Raw genomic sequence first — 22,152 nt, 5'->3', positions numbered from 1 at the left:
AAGAATGACACTGAGGGCTATAGTTGGAAATGCACATAGCTGTTAGTGGTTCAGACTGATTATTAGACACAAAGATAGTGTGCAGATCATGAAGTTTTAGAAAATATGAAATGCATTTGACAATAGGAATTTCCATGATATATTACTTTAAAACAACCAGCTAAACCTTCCAGTAGAATCTGGTAAGTGATGATGATAAGATGATGATCAAGCAATGGAATTAAGAATTGAGTGAGCCTTTTGCAATGCCTTTCTTCTTCTTGATTGACTAGTATGAGATGAATGTAAAAGGTGTGGGTAAAGAGAATGACCGTGGAAGAAGAGGACTCTTTCTGTCAGGTCACTTCACTGAATCACAACATACCATCGAAACTGAATTAGCCTCCTTACTTCTGCAATTACGGTTGTATTTATTTAACTAGCTACAACAGCTTTGGCTCCAGGATATCAGAGATGAAAATGCTTTTGAGGACTTAGATCCTCATGAAACTGAAGGATAAATTAATTCATCTCTGTATTTGAGTGAAGAAGTAAGAAGATTTTTTTTTCTTTATCCAATAAAAGTTGTGTTTATATGAATTTGCAGGGAAAAAATTATCCCTACACAAAACATCCTTTCAAGTTATGAAGGTTTAAACAGATTTATGGGATTACATTGGGAGGGGGATACTACTAGGAAGGTCATTATAGTTTTCAATTTATAGCTTGGCAAACTTAAAGTAAGTGCACTAACAATTTCAAGTTAAGTTGTTTCCATCTACAGACTCAGTTCTACTTCCTGTGCATAAGAGTATGTCATCTTATTTTGAAAGTAAAAATAACTTTCAAGATTAATTGATGTCAAGAAAATTATTAGATTTAGTGTGTATGGTATAAAGTTTGGTATGTTGTGCATATGTAACTCTCATGTATTTCTCCATTTGCAGTATCACTCTTGTTTGAAATCATGGAAAACTGGAATATCACTGCAGATTTCATTCTCTTAGGTCTCTTTAACCACACTGGAGCCCACCGGTTTCTCTTTGTGTTGGTTCTGATAGTTGCTTTCACCTCCCTCGTGGGCAATGCCCTCGTGCTTCTCCTGATTCTCCTGGACACCCGACTCCACAGGCCCATGTACTTCCTCCTGAGTCAACTCTCCCTCATGGACCTGATGCTGATTTCCACCATAGTGCCCAAAATGGCCATTGACTATTTGACCGGCAGGAAGTTCATCTCCCCTGCTGGCTGTGGGTTCCAGATCTTCTTCTTCCTCACTTTAGGAGGGGGTGAGTGCTTCCTCTTAGCAGCCATGTCTTATGACCGCTATGTTGCTATTTGTCATCCACTGAGATACCCAGTCCTCATGAGTTGGAAATTATGCCTCAGTATGATTTTGGGGTCTTGGTTCCTTGGTGCAGCTGATGGACTCATGCAGGCTGCTGCTACCCTGAACTTCTCATTTTGCAGCACACATGAGATCGATCACTTCTTTTGTGAGGCGCCCACTCTTGTGCATTTGGCTTGTGCTGACACTTCTGTCTTTGAGTATGTCATGTACATCTGCTGTGTGTTAATGCTCCTGATCCCCATTTCCCTCATCTTGATTTCCTATAGTCTCATCCTTGCTGCCATTCTCCAGATGCGTTCTAATGAAGCCCGCAAGAAGGCTTTTGCCACTTGCTCCTCACATATCTCTGTGGTGGGACTCTTTTTTGGGGCTGCCATTTTTATCTACATGAGACCCAAATCTTACAGGTCAGCTAAACATGATAAGTTTGTGTCAGCATTTTATACTATCTTCACCCCTGTGCTAAACCCCCTCATCTATAGTCTGAGGAACAGTGAGGTCAAGGGAGCTCTGAGAAAGTGTATGGATCAGTGTGCTGCCTTAAGTCTTGATTAACAGTAGATTTTTTGCCCTGAAGTTCAAGATTGTACAATGTGTTTAGACAGTATATACTCATTATATCTCCATGTGTTATTTCTGTTTTACTTTAGAATTCATACGGACCTCCATACTTTGGGATCATTTGCTAAGTTAATCGTCAATAAATCAGACTATTGATTATTAAAAACCTGTTAATCACAAATACTTATTAAATTGATTCTACACCCCACTGCACAATAAATATTTGTTCAAAGAATGAACAAAGTTTTAAAACAATGTTGAAAATTGTTGCTTTTTTAAAAAAATTGGTAACTTAGGAACATTAGAATACTCACTGACATAGGCCTCCCTTAAGCCAGTTTCCATAGTACATGCACTTGTAACTTACATCCAGTATCAAGAGACAAACCCTTTGGGTTATCCTGGTGGTTCAGATGATAAAGAATCTGCTTACATTGTGGATATCCAGTTTCGTATATACTGTGAAAGTGAAAGTGAAGTTGCTCAGAAGTGTCTGACTCTTTGTGACCCCATGGACTGTAGCCTACCAGGCTCCTCCCTCCATGGGATTCTCCAGGTAAGAGTACTGGAGTGGGTTGCCATTTCCTTCTCCAGGGGATCTTCCCGACCCAGGGATCAAACCCAGGTCTCCCACATTCCAGGCAGACGCTTTAACCTCTGAGCCACGAGGGAAGACCAAGAGACAAAACTGTTACCAAACCAAAAATGTCCCTCATGTCCTTTTTCAGTGAAATCACTCAACCCAGAGACAAATACTCTTCTGATTTGTATCTCTGTTATTTTAACATGTACTTGAAACTTCTATCAATGAAACTGTACAGTATGTATTTTTCTTGTCTTTTATATCTTTATTTCAAATTAAAAGTTTTTAAAGATTCCTACACAAATTTACACTATCAGCAGTTTGTTTCTTTCATTGCTAAGTAGTACTTTGTTATTGGTATGAATCACCATTTATTTATGTATTATTTTCTTGATAGACATCAGGGCTATTTTCAGTCTGGAGCTGTTATGATTAAGCTCCTATTAATCTCTCTCTCGCTTTTTTTTTTTTTTTTTTTGGCTCAAATCATATGTTTTTACTTTTTTGGTAAAAGTATGAATAAATTTTTAATAATCTGTTTTCAGTGTGGATATTGGATTTTAAACTCCTGCTAACAGAACACACGAGTAGCGGTTGCTCCAAGTTGTTGATATTACTGTTTCTTTTTATTTTGTCTGTCTTATTTAATGTACTCATTTGGTCTAATTAGTATTTTCCTAACATGTAATAATCCACACAGTCAAAGGCTTTGGCATAGTCAATAAAGCAGAAATAGATGTTTTTCTGGAACTCTCTTGCTTTTTCAATGATCCACAATAAACTGTGGAGAATTCTGAAAAATATGGGAATACCAGACCACCTGACCTGCCTCTTGAGAAACCTATATGCATGTCAGGAAACAACAGTTAGAACTGGACATGGAACAACAGACTGGTTCCAAATAGGAAAAGGAGAACGTCAAGGCTGTATGTTGTCACCCTGCTTATTTAACTTCTATGCAGAGTACATCATGAGAAATGCTGGGGTGGAAGAAGCACAAGCTGGAATCAAGATTGCCAGGAGAAATATCAATAACCTCAGACATGCAGATGACACCACCCTTATGGCAGAAAGTGAAGAGGAACTTAAAAGCCTCTTAATGAAAGTGGAAGAGGAGAGTGAAAAAGTTGGCTTAAAGCTCAACATTCAGAAAATGAAGATCATGGCATCTGGTCCCATGACTTCATGGGAAACAGATGGGGAAACAGTGGAAACAGTGTCAGACTTTATTTTTCTGGGCTCCAAAATCACTGCAGATGGTGACTGCAGCCATGAAATTAAAAGACGCTTACTCCTTGGAAGAAAAGTTATGACCAACCTAGATAGCATATTCAAAAGCAGAGACATTACTTTGCCAACAAAGGTCCATCTAGCCAAGGCTATGGTTTTTCCAGTGGTCATGTATGGATGTAAGAGCTGGACTGTGAAAAAAGCTGCGAGCCAAAGAATTGATGCTTTTGAACTGTGGTGTTGGAGAAGACTCTTGAGAGTCCCTTGGACTTCCAGGAGACCCAACCAGTCCATTCTAAAGGAGATCAGCCCTGGGTGTTCTTTGGAAGGCATGATGCTAAAGCTGAAACTCCAGTACTTTGACCACCTCATGCAAAGAGTTGACTCATTGGAAAAGACTCTGATGCTGGGAGGAATTAGGGGCAGGAGGAGAAGGGGACGACAGAGGATGAGATGGCTGGATGGCAGCACCGACTCGATGGACGTGAGTTTGAGTGAACTCTGGGAGTTGGTGATGGACAGGGAGGCCTGGCATGCTGTGATTCATGGGGTTGCAAAGAGTCGGACACGACTGAGCGACTGAACTGAACATGTAACGATGCTGCAGACTTTTGAATTAGCTTATTTCCTATTTGTGTATCTTTCTTTTTGAAATATTCATCCAGTCTTTGAAAAAAAGAAAAAAAAATGTCCTTCTAAATCAAACACGAATTGGTGGTTTACTGATAGATAACACATGATGTTTACAGGAATATTTGGAATTTTTAAATAAATTACCTGTTACTTATTATACAAGTATACACTTTCTGATATCACTATTTCCATTTAATTCATGAAGATTTTCTATTTTCATTGAACTGGGTATGTATATAATGAATCTATTCCACCTCCATTGGGCTTGAAGCTGTAACTTTGTTTCTTTTAATTATGCAGTGTAATAAAATATTTCAATTACATTAATGGAATCATGTCATTGGAAATCTGAAATTTTTTTTCCTATTATTATGTACTCTTCACCCAAGGAAGGCAGATAAAAAATAGGTTACACACTTTAAAGTTTGGGTTTTCAAGGCATTATGGAGGAAAAAGTTAATCATTAGTCAATCTCCACAGAAATGGAAAATTTTACACAAGACAGCTTGAGGATTATAATCTCAGAGACAGCCCCTCAGAGAGCTCTGAGAACTGTTCCTATGAGGTCAGGGGGAGGCTAGTATATATGTGATTCTGATGAAAGGACACAAGCCATCAAGCATACATTTTGGAGATGTTTACTGCCTTTTGCAAGGGATATCTTAGATAGCAGCTTTAGTGCTTTTCTAAATATGGGAAGATGCAAGAAACTGAGTTCATAAAATTTTCTCCTGGAAAAAAATCCATCTTAGGGTCACTTCTAGCAGTTTTCCATGAGCACAAAATTCCATATCCTGATCTTCACCTAGAACTCCTTTGAGAGTATAAAGCATGTTAGCAACTGCAGTGTTTAATGACTTGATTCTTGTGTAACTGGATGGTGAAAATCTTTATTTTATAATCCCCTTTCTTTATGTGTCAATATTGATCAAGTTTTGGGAGGCATTTTATGACTGGTTTGTCTCACAGTGCTAGGAATGCTCATTTCCAGATCAGTCAAGGATTTTGTTGATAGGACACTCAATGTGCTATTACTGGACTAGGTCCTTTTAGTAATAGTAAGTAAAATCGCTCAGTCATTTCCGACTCTTTGCGACCCCATGGACTGTAGCCTCCCAAGCTCCTACCTCCGTGGGATTCTCCAGGCAAGAGTACTGGAGTGGGTTGCCATTTTCCTTCTCCAGGGGATCTTCCCCGAACCCGGGTCTCCCACGTTCCAGGCAGACACTTTAACATCTGAGCCACAGAAATAAAGTATAGGTCCCCAAAACCAGTATGTTATGACCCAGGGAATGATTAACTCTTGTTGCTTCTTCTCATATCTAGAGTTGCACTATTACAGTCATTGATCTTATACAACTATACATGTGATCTATTGTTTCAAGATGCCTAGTCATCATTATTTTTATCAGTCTCAGTCACACATTTGGTAAGACAAGAAATAATCTTGCAAAAGAAACAGAATACAAATAATACAGCTAGTAATCTTAGTAAAGTCATAAGTATTTAAGCTAACATCTTTCATTAGATCTAACCCATATCTCCCCAGGCCATCTGGTCCAATCTGTCAGTACCAACCACTATCTTTAAGTGAAATAATATCTTGGCATTGTTTATAAAGTTTACATGTACAAGGTAAATGGTGAGTCATCATGATCCTTTACAAGATTGAGAAGGGAACATTAACTGCTAAGGAGTTATGAGGTTGGTATCAGAGAAAACAAAAAAATCCTTATATTTCAGTAGGTTTTTCTGACTTTGAGGATGTCTGATTAATACATAATGCAGATGTACAATACACACTGTAGGGATGGAAGGAGATCTAATGGGCAGAGAAAATGTTCATGTTCAATTTTTTGTCTTCCCTTAAAGTAGGAAACTTATTTTATCAGTATATTCCTATTTCTCCTGCTGAGTACACACCCACAATTAGTTATAGCTAAGAAATTTGGAAAAATTAGAAGCCATTGGATTTTCAAAGAAAATAGTTACAATTGTATATTTGTTTGAACATCTATGTATTTACAAATATGTGCACATAACTCGGGCTTACCAGGTGGTACTAGTGGTAAAGAAACCTCTTGCCAATGCAGGAGACATAAGAGACGCTGATTCAATCCCAGTGTCAGGAAGATAACCTGGAGGAGGGCATGACAACCTGCTTAGTATTCTTGTCTGAAGAGTCCCCATGAACAGAGGAGCCTGCTGGGATACAGTCTATAGTGTCACAAAAAGTCAGACATTATTGAAGGAACTTAGCATGCATGCACACATAACTCTCCAAAGATAAAGAAATTAAATATTAATATAAAGTTAACTGTAAGACAATAATTTTAAATAACTTGTTTAGAGTCTAATTCAGAGAAGGCAATGGCACCCCACTCCAGTACTCTTGCCTGGAGAATCCATGGACGGAGGAGCCTGGAAGGCTGCAATCCATGGGGTCGCTAAGAGTCGGACACGACTGAGCGCCTTCACTTTCACTTTTCACTTTCCTGCATTGGAGAAGGAAATGACAACCCACTCCAGTGTTCTTGCCTGGAGAATCCCAGGGAAGGGGGAGCCTGGTGGCTGCCGTCTATGGGGTCGCACAGAGTCGGACACGACTGAAGTGACTTAGCAGCAGCAGCAGTCTTTGTTTGGTGTGTACGTGCATGTATGTATAGACTACATGTATGTATGTATTATTATGTAATAATGCATGTGTGTATTATTTAGTGTATTGTCTAATGTGTTTCACTTGATCTTCAAAAGATTAATGTGAAAAATGTACCACTATTATCCTGACTTTATAGAAATTCATTTCAACTCAAATTCATTATTAATTGGGGCTTCCCTGGTGGCTCAGAGGTTATAAGCATCTGCCTCCAATGAGGGAGACCCGGGTTCGATCCCTGGGTCAGGAAGATCCCCTGGAGAAGGAAATGGTAACCCACTCCAGTACTCTTGCCTAGAGACTCCCATGGATGGAGAATCCCATGGACGGAGGAGCCTAGGAGACTACAGTCCACGGGGTCTCAAAGAGTCGGACACAACTGAGCAACTTCACTTTCACTTTCATATCATAAAGAGACTTAAAAGATATGTTTACATTGTAATTTCTTGTTAGTCTCTTCAAAGCATTAGAAAAATTTAGGTTATATTTCTATTTTTTATATTTATGACTAATATCTTTATCTGAGTCAAAAGCACACCTGCCTTCAGGCTAGGTAATATCTATCGTACAATTTTCTACCCATATTTCATATCAACTTCTTAAAAATGAAAACTTTTATTTCATTCATTTTTAGGGCAATTCAATTTAGGACTCCTGTATCTTCAATGAAAATCTTTTTAATTGAATTATTTATAACAACCAGTTATTTCAAGTCAGTTGCACACCAACTAAGTCTGATATTTGAAGTTTTCTGAGAGAACTTATCATTATTTTATCAAGCAAGTCACTGATATTATAAGTTATAGAAAATTTAAAAAGTAAAAATGCCAGTGTCATATTGTGTAAAATATAGATCTTCAGATTTAGCATTTCCCAGGATTTCCAAATTAAACACTTTTCAAAGTAAGTATTTTTCAGAAAGAAATGATTTGGTGTTTTTGCATTTGTTTACATTACAATGATAACTTTACTGTAAATACAAGATGTTAGAACATACAAATATTTCTTTAATATATAAATGTGCAGTCTTACCAAGATTAATGAATAACTGACCTCTAGTTAAATGGAAATGTAAAACAATATTGTGTGTGCTTAATTTTATAATGATAAATCTAGTAAAGAATGACAAATAATTTGATTTTATTTATAATGTATTTTGAAAATCCTGATAAATGCAAAATGATAATGATTAGAGTGTAGTACATTTCATTGAGTAAAGAATATGAAGGTCTTTTTATTTCCTTTGAGGAAGGATTGCGATATGGCTGTGTTTTTAGCTAAAAGAAAACCTAAAAGTGATAGCATTTTCTATGATTCATCTCCAAGATTCTTCTAGAAAATACAGGGATATAAACTGCATTGCACATCTCTTTTCTGAAATTTAGCATTATTAAACAAGGAAATGTTGATGCTAGATGGAAAGAGACTTTATGTTGGGTAAGAGTTGCACAAATGTGGAAGGGGCTAAGACATGTAATGCATATGTCTCCACTTTGAACATAAAGCAAGGAAACTCACCACTAGAACAATCCTCTTTTGATTCAATAATAAAATTTCATTCAAGATCCTAGCTGTCATACAATATATTTTTTCATCAATCTAGCATCTTGGGAGTGTGTTTCTAGATCCTTGATTGATTGGTTATGCAATAAGTTATAAAAGAGAGCTGTCAAAACTTTAGGTGCTTCATGGATATTGGCAGGATGGTAGAAGTAGGATGATAAAGGAGTCAGTGAATGCATTATGGAGTTTCTAGTACCTGAAGACAAAATAATAAACGATCTTGTGGAGACAACACACACTCTCTAAAAATGTAAATATAATTGATACATCATCGGAAACCTTTGATAATAGGGACCAAACATAAATCAATAATTTTTTATTTAATTTTATTTTATTTTTTAACTTTACAATATTGTATTGGTTTTGCCATATATCAAAATGAATCCACCACAGGTATACATGTGTTCCCCATCCTGAACCCTCTTCCCTCCTCCCTCCCCATACCATTCCTCTGGATCATCCCAGTGCACCAGCCCCAAGCATCCAGTATCTTGCATCGAACCTGGACTGGCGACTCGTTTCATATATGTTATTGAACTTATCATGGTACAGGGACTCAGTGTGAGTAGACTAGACATTACCCATACTCAATACTAAGATGATGTATTAAGTTTTGAATCAGGATGACTATAGGAAAAAGCAAAATCAGGAGGACAAAATTATTCCAGGCATGAGAAAATGCCAACAACTTTGTACACAGACATGTTGAATTTCAGTTGTCAGTAACCACTGATATTTGAGACTTATGATCAACCAGTTCTTGGCAGGCACCACTGCCTGAAATCTGAATCTACATCTATATGGAATTTTTACTGAGTTAGTAAGTCAAACCAGTAAAAACAGTCAGGAGCAAATTTACATGCATATATCCTGCAAACCTCATTCATATGCTGATCATTTAAAACTCGTAAAAGTATAATCGTAGTAAATTTATTTTAAAATTTCAAGGAATTCAATGTAAAATCAGAATTTGTTTATTTCATAATGAAAAAAAAAGTTGTCTATGGCTGATTCATGTTGATATTTGGCAGAAAACAACAAAATTCTGTAAAACGATAAACATATTACAAAAAATATCTACTTCAAAAGTTGCCTGAAATTCCTTTGGCTTTAATTGCAAAATACACGTTAGTAACTATCATTTTCACATACAGCTAAGTATAAACAAGTTTGAGATTCACACTACTTTTTCCCCATTTTCTGTTTAGATATAATTTTATTATTTATTTAATTATAGGTAAAATAAGGAATTCATGATGGGGCATGAGAATCACACTTTCAGCAATGACTTCATTCTTTTGGAACGCTTTACTTCTTCTCAAGCAAGTCTGGTATTTTTCTCTTTTATATTCACCATTTTTGTTTTGACTGTAACAGAAAATACAGTCATGATTCTCATTATCCACAGGGAATTACGACATCATACTCCAATGTACTTCCTGTTTAGCCATCTCTCTTTTATGGATATCTTGCATATTTCCAACATTGTTCTCAAAATGGTTACTGATTTCCCGTCAGGCAGCAAAACTATTTGATTTGCAGCTTGTGGCGTCCAGATATTTCTATCCCTTACCCTCTTGGGTGGTGAGTGCCTTCTCCTGGCAGCAATGTCCTATGATCACTATGTAGCCATCTGTCACCCACTGCGCTACCCCATTCTTATGAATGACTATGTCAGCGTTCTCATGGCTGGAGGGGCCTGATTTATTGGGATAATCAACTCCATAGTTCACACAGCTTACACACTTCACTTTCCCTTTTGTGGCACAAAAGTCATTGACCACTTTTTCTGTAAAGTCCCTGCTATGTTGGTGTTGTCCTGTGTGGACACAACACACTATGAATCCTCATTCATATGTTTATGTAAGTGGCATCATTTTCCTGCTTATCCCTTCCTCTCTAATCTTTGCTTCTTATGTCCAAATTCTCCTTACTGTCCTCCAAATGAAACCATCAGAGGCATGGAAAAAGTCATTTTCTACTTGTTTCTTCCACGTGATTGTAGTCATAATGTACTATGGGCCATTTATTTTCATATACATGAGACCTAAGAAGTATCACACTCCAGGCCAGGATACGTTCCTGGCAATATTCTATACCATCTTCACACCATCTTTCAACCCAATTATATACAGCTTTAGGAAAAAAGATGTTCTAGAAGCACTGAAAAATATGCTCAAAAATAACTTTGTCCAGAAAAAACAATAGAAGAAATGCTTGAAATGCCTTTTCTCTATTTCCACAGTTATATTTAGATGATATCTGTTATTCATATCTCTGAAAAGATAATAAAAAAATTATTATCTCTTTAACTGTAGAAAGAAGCAGATGTTTCAAAAATCCTGATAATGATAAATTTTATCACAGGTATTTGCCTTACAAATACATATATCTAAAAAATATTCCTTCCTCTCTATGGTACAAATTATAATTGTCAGTCTCTAATAGAAAGTCAAATATGACTCAATATTTTCAATTTTCTCCCACTAAAATTATAAGAATGTGTAAAAATATTTTATAATAAAATCACATTGTATTGAATATACATATGTGTTTTAGTCACTCAGTTGTGTCTGATTCTTTGTGACTCCAGGGGCTGTAGCCCACCAGGCTTCTCTTTCTGTGGAAAGAGTACTGGAGTAGGTTGTCATTCCCTTCTCCAGGGGATCATCCCAACCCAGGGATTAAACTTAGATCTCCTGCTTTGCAGGCAGATTCCTTACTGTTTAAGCTACCAGGGAAAATAATTTTATAAAAAATTATGTGATTCTCTCTCTATTTATATAGATATATATGTATATTCCATATAAATACAGAATACACTTATATATTCCATATAAATGTAGACCATACATATATTCCAGTAGATTTGGAGAATATATATATATTTTTAATATATATATTTTTATATATTTTATATATATATATAAAGGGAGAAAGAGAGCCACATAAATTTTTAAAGTATATTTCAAACACTACAATGTTATTAAAAGTTTAAGGTAATGTTCATCAAAGGTACAAATTACCAGTTTGGAGATAGGTACTAGGGATGTACCAAAGAGCGTTGTAATTATAATAAAAAAATGATACATTTTATATTTGAAAGTTGATAAAATAGTAGATTTAAAAATTCTCATCACTAGGAAACAATTGTAATTGTTGGTAATGGATTTTAACTAAACTTATTGTGGTAATCTTATTGCAATATATGCATACATGCATATATGCATGCTAAGTTTCATTATATACGCACACACACACACACACACACATATATATCAGAACATCATGTTTGATGCCTAAATGTAACACAATGTTGTATGTCAATTATATTCACTGTAACACAAAGATAATGAAATATATTATTATCATTAAAATATATTCTATTCTGGGCATACTGCTTATAATATTAAAATAATATTAATATATGATATTCATTACCTGGGGCTCAGCAGTAAAGAATCTGCCTGCCAGTGCAGGAGAGGTAGGTTCAATTTTGGGGTTGGGAAGATCCCGCAAAGAAGGAAATGGCAACCTATTCCATTGTTCTTTCCTACTCTCTCCTCACCTCACTGAGGAGGAATTTAGTGGCCACAGGACTGGAAAAGGTCAGTTTTCATTCCAATCCCAAAGAAAGGCAATGCCAAAGAATGCTCGAACTGCTGCACAATTGCCCTCACCTCACAGGCTAGTAAAGTAATGCTCAAAATACTCCAAGCCAGACTTCAGCAATACATGAACCGTGAACTTCCAGATGTTCAGGCTGGTTATAGAAAAGGCAGAGGACCAGATATCAAATTGGCAACATCTGCTGGGTCATCAAAAAAGCAAGAGAGTTCCAGAAAACAAATCTATTTCTGTTTCATTGATTATGCCAAAGCGTTTGACTTTGTGGATCACGATAAACTGTAAAAAATTCTAAAAGAGATGGGAATACCAGACCACCTGATCTGCCTCTTGAGAAATCTGTATGCAGGTAAGGAAGCAACAGTTAGAACTGGACATGGAACAACAGACTGGTTCCAAATAGGGAAAGGATTACGTCAAGGCTGTATATTGTCACCCTGCTTATTTAACTTATATGCAGAGTACAACATGAGAAAACGCTGGGCACGATGAAGCACAAGCTGGAATCAAGATTGCCAGGAGAAATATCAATAACCTCAGATATGCAGCTGACACCACCCTCATGGCAGAAAGTGAAGAAGAACTAAAGAGCCTCTTGATGAAAGTGAAAGAGGAGAGTGAAAAAATTGGCTTAAAACTCAACATTCAGAAAATGAAGATCATGGTATCAGGGCCCATCACTTCGTGGCAAATAGATGGGGAAACAGTGGAAACAGTGGCTGACTTTATTTTTGGGCCTCCAAAATCACTGCAGATGGCGATTGCAACCATGAAATTAAAAGATGCTTACTCCTTAGAAGGAAAGTTATGACCAAACTAGACAGCATATTCAAAAGCAGAGACATTATTTTGCCAACAAAGGTCCATCTAGTCAAGACTATGGTTTTTCCAGTAGTCATGTATGGATGTGAGTGTTGGACTGTGAAGAAAGCTGAGCGCCGAAGAATTGATGCTTTTGAACTGTGGTGTTGTAGAAGACTCTTAAGAGTCCCTTGGACTGCAAGGAGATCCAATCAGTCCATCCTAAAGGAGATCAGTCCTGAGTGTGCATTGGAAGGACTTATGTTGAAGCTGAAACTCCAATACTTTGTCCACCTGATGCGAAGAACTGACTCATTGGAAAAGACCCTGATGCTGGGAAAGAATGAAGGCAGGAGGGGAAGGGGACGACAGAGGATGAGATGATTGGATGGCATCACTGACTCAATGGACATGAGTTTGGGCAAACTCTGGGAGTTGGTGATGGACAGGGAGGCCTGGCGTGCTGCAGTTCATGGGAACGCAAAGAGTCGGACATGACTGAACGACTAAACTGAACTGAACTTGGGGGGAAAAAAAGTTAGAATTATATAAAGTGAAATCAGTACAACTGCATCTGTCACTTGGCCCTCTTCTGGAAACTTTCAAAATCTGAAAAGACTTCACAAACTCCATTTAAAAAATGTTTGACTAATAATTCAGAATATTTATCTTAAAAAAGCTTAGTGAGGTAACAGAAAACATAAACAACTATACAGAGTTTGAAAATCAATATAAGAACAAAATGAAAAGTTCAACAAAATTTGAAACTGTAAAAGAGAACCAAACAAATTCTAATCCTAGAACTGAAGAACACAGTAATTGAACTGAAAAAAAGCAATAGAGACTAAATAGCAGACTAGATCAAGAAAAAGAACTATTTATGAGATCAGAAATTACCAACAGGAACAATAATAGCAACAACAAAAACTGTGAAAAAGAATGGAAAAAACATATAGCATTTGTAGGATAGTATAAGTCACTAATATATACTTCATGGAAATCCCAAAAGGAGGAAAGAAAGAGAAAGGGAGGCAAAAGTTTATTTAATGTAGTAAATGAAAACAATATAGAAACTGTAAATTTGGGGAGGGAAGTGAACATCCAGATTCATGAAGCTCAAAAAACTCAAAATAAATTAAACATAAGGAAATCTTCCCCTAGACACATTGTAATTCACAAATCAAATATTTAAAAAATCTAAGCTGAATCAATATTACTCCTTGTCAAGTAAAATGTACAATTAATTAACTTACTGAAAACTATTGGAAATATAAGAACACAAGTTATAATCTGAAATAAAATTTATTGTTGAATATTTTCTCAATATCATTGCACCAGAATAAATAGTATTATTTTCATTAGATAGCTTATTACATGAAAAAATTACCAATTTAATTATAATTTAATTATAATTATTACGTGACATTTTTTATAATTTAATGGGTTTTACTAAAAGAATGGCAATTTCAAATAAATTATGTAAACCTGAAATAAATTAAAAACTATCCTCACAAGTGTGATATTTTAAGAATCTTTGCTCACATGTTTTATTAAATTAAACACATCCTATTTGATTTATTAAATTTTTGGCCAATATAATCATAATAGGAAATAAATTAGTATATGCAGACATATCAATACTGTGTACCTACTGAGTAACAATATATAAAATATATGATCTAAAAATTTAGAGGCATAATAATATTGGAAGAATCTGAATAAATAAGTGGTGTCTTTCCACACCAACTGATACTAAACACACCAGGGAAAATTTCTATAGAAGTTATGAGAACTCTTACCCAAACCTTGGCTGGTGGCCATCCTGGGCTTCTAGTGATTTAACTGATATTATGTAAGCCTCAGTGGATATTCCTAAGTGCCTAAGTGGATGGAAAAAAAAAAAAAGAGGAAAAAAAGAATTAAATTGAGTTTCAGGAAAAGGAGGCCTAGAATCAAATCACTGTGACCCCTGAGTTTCAGTGAATGCATTTAAAATGTCAGCTGTAGAGATATAAATATTAAAATATTTGTTTAGAAAATTTTCAAAGAATTTTACTTAGAAAATGACTTTACTTCCATGAAGAAGTTTGGACTGCTTTCAGCTAATCAAGCCAGTGAGTATGTGAAAGTCCAGATATAGTAAAAGGTGCTAATTGTATTTTTATTTCTATTTGCCACCAAAGAGAAGGGACTCTTCAGCAACTGCTTAAGAGAAGTTTATTCAGAATTAAGTACTTCTGCTTATACTAAGCAATACAGCCAGGCCTGCATCAGCCAGAGAATTCAAAAAGAAAACTTCATTTGAGTGAAGTTAGCTTCACAAGGTATATAAATATTTTATACTAGATTGTATATCCTTAAAAGTAATTAACTTTTATTTTAACTCCAATTAAAATAAATAAATTTATATTTAAAAAAAAGTAAAAAAACTATATGGGCTACTCAAACACTTGCAAACATTTTTTAAAGACATGAAGCTCTGTTTAACATTTGTTATCATATAATTCTGACTATTAATCTGAGTGTGAATGATTGTAAAAGGATAGTAAAATAGAGCAAAATTGATAAAGACAGCTGTTGATATTGTTTATAAACTACTCTTCTAAATTTATGGGGAATAATGCACAGGTCTACACTCACCTATACCATATACTGAAATATGATTGAAAATAATCATGATATTTTATAAAACATACAATAAAATCTCATATAAATTCAAATAGTACTTCAAATATGAGATTTATGTGGCTGTAATTGAAATAAGGTATACATAGGACCAATACAATATTGTAAAGTAAAAAAAAAACCAATATGTATAGGAAAAAAAGAAATTCAACTAATAAACAATATTCATTAAAGAAGTGAGAAATCATTGTATCCATAGCCTGTGATATATCCTCTGCACATGGGAAATATTGTAGCCAAGAAAAAAATGTTTTAAAACACATAGGTAACATAAATTATAATCTCTAGGAGTAGAGATGTTTTCATGCAAGCACACTGTATAATAGCATGGAAGCTGATTTTATTGTATTAACTCCTTTGGCAGTGTTGATTACTGTTTGGATTGAAATCACTCAGGACTTAAGGTAATCAGTTTAGGAAATGAGTGATGTAATATACATAAGAGTTGGTTAAGGTAAGAAATAGAGGTTTTAAATGAAATTTGACATCAAGCATGTGATTGCACTTTTTAGAATACTGTTCAGCAAAAATTGTACAGCATGAAATGAACAACAAAAAGTAGTTTTCTACCTTATTAATAAATGTGATTTCTGAAAGGGAAGTGAGATGAAGTTGTTGGAAGAGATAGAGCCAAATCATATTCAGTATGCTCTGGATGTGCTCAGGTTACATTTGAAGAATAATATAATCCTTAGGGAATCCAATCCTCAATAAAGTTTATAGAGGACAGCCTTTCTTATTTCTTACTAATTTTAATTTTTGGTTTATGAATGAAGGTTCATTACATGGTAATGTTGCAACCTTAATACTGCTTCCTACTCATTCTTTTACCCTAAATGAACTCACAGTTTATAAGTAAAACCTAAAAATTACTTGTCTAAATTTCATATCAAAATATAAAATGGAATAAATAGTGAAGGTAAACAATAAGGACTATTGTTACCTGTCTGTGGATATATTTTGATCATCTGTATCCATAAATTCTATAATTTGAAAGATGGCTTCTAGAAATAATCTAGCTATTAACCATATGTTTAGTTATAATTATCTTTTTTTGTACTTTTAAACATAAACTGTATAATCGAAGCGTCTTATGCTTTTAACTTGTATATTTTTTTAATTTTTATTTCTTATAAATAAATATTGAGCAAAAATATCTGAATAAACAACCTTGCATGATTTTGTGAATATAAAATGAGTTGTAGCATACAGAAATAATTTGAAAACATGCAATTGTAGTGAATGACAAGTTAGGTGAATGTAAATGATGGTTATGAAAATGATATTGATAAAGATGCTAAAATGTAGAGATATTCTCAGTGATATTTTACACCCTGGCATACACTGATTTTTATGTTTTATCTCATAGATAGCCTGTAATATCCCATGTTTCTTTCTACCTGTTCTACTTAAAAAATACAGACTCAGATACTTATATTTTTTTATGCTTACAATTATTGTAAGTAGATAAGATAAATTGTATCTAGTTTTAAACTTAAACTCTCTCTCTTTCATGTACCTGTGTATTAAAACAGAATAAATACATTTTTATTGCAAGACAAAATTGAAAAATATATTATTATAATCAGTTTCTGTCTTTGAAAATATCTGTTAATTACTAGTTTACCTAATAATGCTTACTCACCACTGTAAAATTTCACTGAATAATATGAATTAGGACACACAAACATATAAACACAAATATTCTCTGTGTATTTAGATCTCATTATATGTAAAAATATTGTTCTCTAATTATATACTTTAAAACTTAGAAGTATACATTATTTGAATACTAAGTACTATTTGGAAAAGACTCTGACGCTGGGAGGGATTGGGGCAGGAGGAGAAGGGGATGACAGAGGATGAGATGGCTGGATGTCATCACCAACTCGATGGACGTGGGTTTGAGTGAATTCCAGGAGATGGTGATGGACAGGGAGGCCTGGCGTGCTGCGATTCATGGGGTCGCAAAGAGTCGGACACGACTGAGCGACTGAACTGAACTGAAGTACTATTAGTAAAATCTCTAAATAAGTTAATTAATATAAGTCTTTATTCACCCTTGGCTCTTTAGCAAAACCTACTGTGGAAACACTGGAAGGAATACAGCAGCTCACATAAGTCTCCATGGAAGGATATTGTATCAGTTCAGTTCAGTTCATTCGCATGAGCATGTGCACATGTATTCAGCTTTCTCTTTCATGTTTAGTAATTCCTTTAAAATCTGGAAAAATTGGCTCTAGAATAATATTTACAAGAAAAACACAACATGCAGTGTAGAACTAATAAATTCTTATCACTGAGAATGCTTCTTCCAATATTCATTCATGAAAATACTTTCAGAATGTCATTATCTGTTTTCCATTAAGTGATTGACCACTTCTCTATTCAAAATTCTTCTTTCAAAAGAATTAGAATATTTCATCTCTCATTGTGCCATATGCTTCCCTGTTCCCTTTTAGTTTATCACATGTCTATTTCTTAATCATCATGATAGGCTTTTAAGAGGAGGAGATTATAAATATATGTGCTTAACTGAACTGAACACACTCATTTAGAATTGAAAATAATTTTAAGTATAAAAAATGGTAAAAAATGAATACAGCAAAGCAATGTAAGGCAATGTGTATCAAATAATGATTAAAAAATAAAATTTATGCTAATGGGAGATCTTGAGGAAATTCACAAAAGCTACAAAGGGCACATTTTATAGATATTCAGGTAAAGGGTCTATGTTATCTATGGTATTCAGAATGTTATTGAGGAGGAAGAAGAGAATGACTTTGTGTAAACGGTACTTAACAATAAGGATTCATCCTAGATTTCACAACAAATAAGCCAAATGATATTAATTGGCTTCAAATAAGCTTAATTTGACATTTCTATGTAAAAAATTCTGAAGAAAGAAAAATATTAATAGCTTCTCATAATCAGCTGATACATTGATACAGTTTTAGAGACAAGCTTTATGGTTTAAATATGAAAGATAATTCATTAATGGTAATAAATATTTATTTGCAAAATTTATATAATGTATGCATTTGCATTGATATCTTTTGAATATATTTCAATTATGATATCTGATTTTGATGATACTTGAGTTCATATAGGCAGTAAAAAATACTTATCCTAATGATTTCATAATAATGTGTAGAAGTAAATTCAAAGATTTCTGGCAAAACTTTGGCAAAAAATGTTTGCATCTTAAACTTTCAATCTCTGGCTTAAAATTTAAATTTATCGTCTTCAAAATAGATAAAAATTCGGTTCTGAATTTTTATGACTGAACTAAATTAGTCATTTAAGAAATACTGTTTTATACTTAATTGCTCTTATGCCTGTCTTTAGGAAAAAACATATCAATGACTCATGGAAACCTATAATCGAACGTCAAATGATTTCATATTAATTGGATTGTTCTCCCCTTCAAGAATTGGGCTGTTTCTTTTTATTTTCATTGTTCTTATTTTCTTAATGGCATTATTTGGCAACCTGTCGATGATCCTTCTCATCTTTCTGGACACGCATCTCCATACACCAATGTATTTTCTTCTTAGTCAGCTCTCCTTCATTGACCTAAACTACATCTCCACCATTGTCCCCAAAATGGCGTCCAATTTTCTGTTTGGAAACAAGTCTATCTCCTTCATTGGATGTGGGATTCAGAGCTTCTTCTTTTTGACTTTAGCAGTTGCAGAAGCATTGCTTTTGACATCTATGGCTTATGATCGCTATGTGGCCATTTGCTTTCCTCTTCACTATCCCATCAGAATCAGCAAAAGAGTGTGTGTGTTGATGATAACAGGATCTTGGATAATGGGTGCTATCAACTCCTGTGCCCACACCACATATGCCCTCCATATCCCTTATTGCAGATCCAGGGCCATCAATCATTTCTTCTGTGATGTCCCAGCCATGTTGACTCTGGCCTGCATTGACACCTGGGTCTATGAGTACACAGTGTTTGTGAGTACCACCCTATTTCTTGTGTTGCCTTTTATTGTTATTGCTTGTTCCTATGGCCGTGTTCTCTTTGCTGTCTATCGCATGAACTCAGCAGAAGGGAAGAAAAAGGCCTATTCAACGTGCATCACCCACCTCACTGTGGTGACTTTCTACTATGCACCCTTTGTTTATACTTATCTACGTCCAAGATCCCTTCGATCTCCAACAGAGGACAAGGCTCTGGCTGTCTTCTATACCATCTTGACCCCAATGCTCAACCCTCTTATCTACAGCTTGAGAAACAAGGAAGTAATGGAGGCATTGAGAAGAGTAACTCAGAGACTCTGCTCTGTGAAAATGTAGACAAAGCCTTTTCTCCATGTATACCAAGACTTGAGCATAAATCCATTCATCACTGTACAGTGATAAAAACATTACATTATGGTTAACTGAAAGGATAAAAAATTTGAAGTGTCTTGTTAAAAAGAAGAAAAAGTTGCCATTATTCTTGCTCAAATATAGTTTTTTTCTTTAACATTATTTTGTTAAATATGAAATATAATCAAATTGCAAACAATATTTTTACACGTAATAAAAAGTAATCACTATTTTCATATGTCGTTATTGGCCATGCCTTTTTTCACTCACATTTCTATGAATTTATCAAAATTTATACTTTTAGGAAATTTATTTTTTTAATGTAGTTGAAATTTTTTTAGTCATAGATGACAAGTACAAAGTTTGCAGTTAATTATTGATTACTTTTAATTTTGAAATGAATCTTTCTGCTAATATTACTGAAGCCATTAGGAGTATTTGTAAGTTATGAAAACCTTGGATTGAATTAATGATAAATTATGCCAAACTGTAACCTTTAGTGCATGTGGAGCTAATAATTCAAAAGGAGAGTTTCTTTTTCTAAAAAGTTTTCTTATAAGTCAAGTTTACTTCATCAATTCACACAAATCAGTTTCATGTAAATCTGAATTTAATGTTAAATATAGATTCAATCAGTCTGTGTCATCAATTATTTGTCAAATTTCTCATAATTTGTAGACTCTGTATAGGAAACCAGAAGTGTCATGAGGTTTCAAATCCCTTTTCTTTCATTTTATTGCCATACATCCAATTAAAAGGTAAATTGAGTTAAAATTTGCTAATGATTGTTTCCTATAATTTTGCATAAAGAAAGTATTGTTTTCCGTGAGTGATCTTTCATATTAATTTAAAAATCTTTTTTCTATTTCTAAAACTGGGGTTATTTGATTTGTAATGTTGAAACAGTTTAAAGAAAAACAACTTACTTTCTGTACAGTTTCATGAATGCTTACAATTTCCTGATATGTTTTATTTCAATGACAATTTTTACACTATTATTTTGTAATAATTTACTCAAAAAATTGATTGCCTGAGCTCTTGGCATTTGTCCTGGCACTCTAGTGATGAAGTGATGTAGTGAATACTTTTGTACCTGACAAACTGGGCTTTAGGATGGAAGTTTAATTTGGTCCCTACCTCCACCATGGGTCATTGTTTCTTCCAGGCAAAGCTCCTTCTTTTCTCTTCTAATCAGTGATCACATCTAACATTGTAGTTGCATCTGCAGATGCTCTTTTCACCACCACCAATCTGTACCTAGGTTTCAAGGTAGCCCATCCCTTGTGTCCTGTGGAGGTCTGAACATAGATGTATGTGCACATATGGCAGACCAGGCCATTTGCTTCATATACTGCCGCCTGAGCTGACAGAAACAGATCCTGCTACTGTGGATGATTAAGCATGTAAAGAATCTGCCTGCAAGGCAGGAGATGTGGGTTCAATCCTCTGGAGGAAGCACTGGCAACCCAATCCATTGTTCTTGCCTGAAAAATACCATGAACAGAGGAGCCTGGCAGGCTATAGTCCATGGGGTCACAAAGAGTTGGACATCACTGAGTTCCAAGCACACACACATGTACTGCCACTTGAGTTGACATAAACAAGTCCTGCTACTGAACCAGAACTCTTCGCTGTGGCTGTCATCCAGTATAGTAGGTGTGTTCACACACATGTTCAGATAGAATTTCACACAGCAACAACAGAGCATTAATGGCAAAACAGAGCATTAAACAAAGAAAATTTATTTCTAGGAGCCTAAGCAAGCACACATACTACATGCTCTAATAAAGGCAGAATGAGTGAATAGAGAATGAATGGCATCATGAAAACCAGAAAATGATGGTAATATCTACTGTTCTGTCAGTTGTTATTACTGAAAATATTCTAAGGAAGTTTGGAACTGAGCATGGATGTCTATTCCAGACCCTTCCACCTGTCAGTTGGTAAACAATAGAATCAAGAGATATGTATCTATTGTTGGACCTGATGCTACATGGCCTAGGGGAATCACATCATATCCCTGGACTTTGCTGAGAAGCAAGATAGAAGCTGGAAAAGGTTGAAGGCAGGAGGAGAAGGGGACGATAGAGGATGAGATAGTTGGATGGCATCACTGACTCAAAGGACATTAGTTTGAGCAAGCTCCGGGAGTTGGTGATG

At 35.0% G+C, this 22,152-nt stretch overlaps 2 protein-coding genes and 1 pseudogene across 2 annotated transcripts; all 3 read left to right on the top strand.

Moving 5' to 3' along the window:
- Positions 1-925: 925 nt before the first annotated feature.
- LOC102392049 (olfactory receptor 2T8-like) lies at positions 926-1,885 on the top strand. The gene has a single exon (XM_006070012.3). The coding sequence runs from the start codon at positions 947-949 to the stop codon at positions 1,883-1,885; it is 939 nt and encodes a 312-aa protein (XP_006070074.2). The 5' UTR covers positions 926-946.
- A 7,924-nt stretch (positions 1,886-9,809) lies between these two features.
- LOC112587062 lies at positions 9,810-10,815 on the top strand (annotated as a pseudogene).
- An 8,223-nt stretch (positions 10,816-19,038) lies between these two features.
- On the top strand, positions 19,039-19,977 carry LOC102412863 (olfactory receptor 2L8). Its single transcript, XM_006069995.3, has one exon. The coding sequence runs from the start codon at positions 19,039-19,041 to the stop codon at positions 19,975-19,977; it is 939 nt and encodes a 312-aa protein (XP_006070057.1).
- The last annotated feature ends 2,175 nt before the right edge of the window (positions 19,978-22,152 follow it).

Source organism: Bubalus bubalis, chromosome 9 (genome assembly GCF_019923935.1).
Source record: "Bubalus bubalis isolate 160015118507 breed Murrah chromosome 9, NDDB_SH_1, whole genome shotgun sequence".
NCBI lineage: Eukaryota > Metazoa > Chordata > Mammalia > Artiodactyla > Bovidae > Bubalus > Bubalus bubalis.
The sequence above is the reverse complement of the archived record's forward strand: the minus strand, read 5'-3'. Positions and strand labels throughout refer to the sequence as shown.

Coding starts and splice junctions, on each gene's coding strand:
- LOC102412863 (XM_006069995.3), top strand. CDS start 19,039: ATGGAAACCTATAATCGAACGTCAAATGATTTCATATTAATTGGATTG.
- LOC102392049 (XM_006070012.3), top strand. CDS start 947: ATGGAAAACTGGAATATCACTGCAGATTTCATTCTCTTAGGTCTCTTT.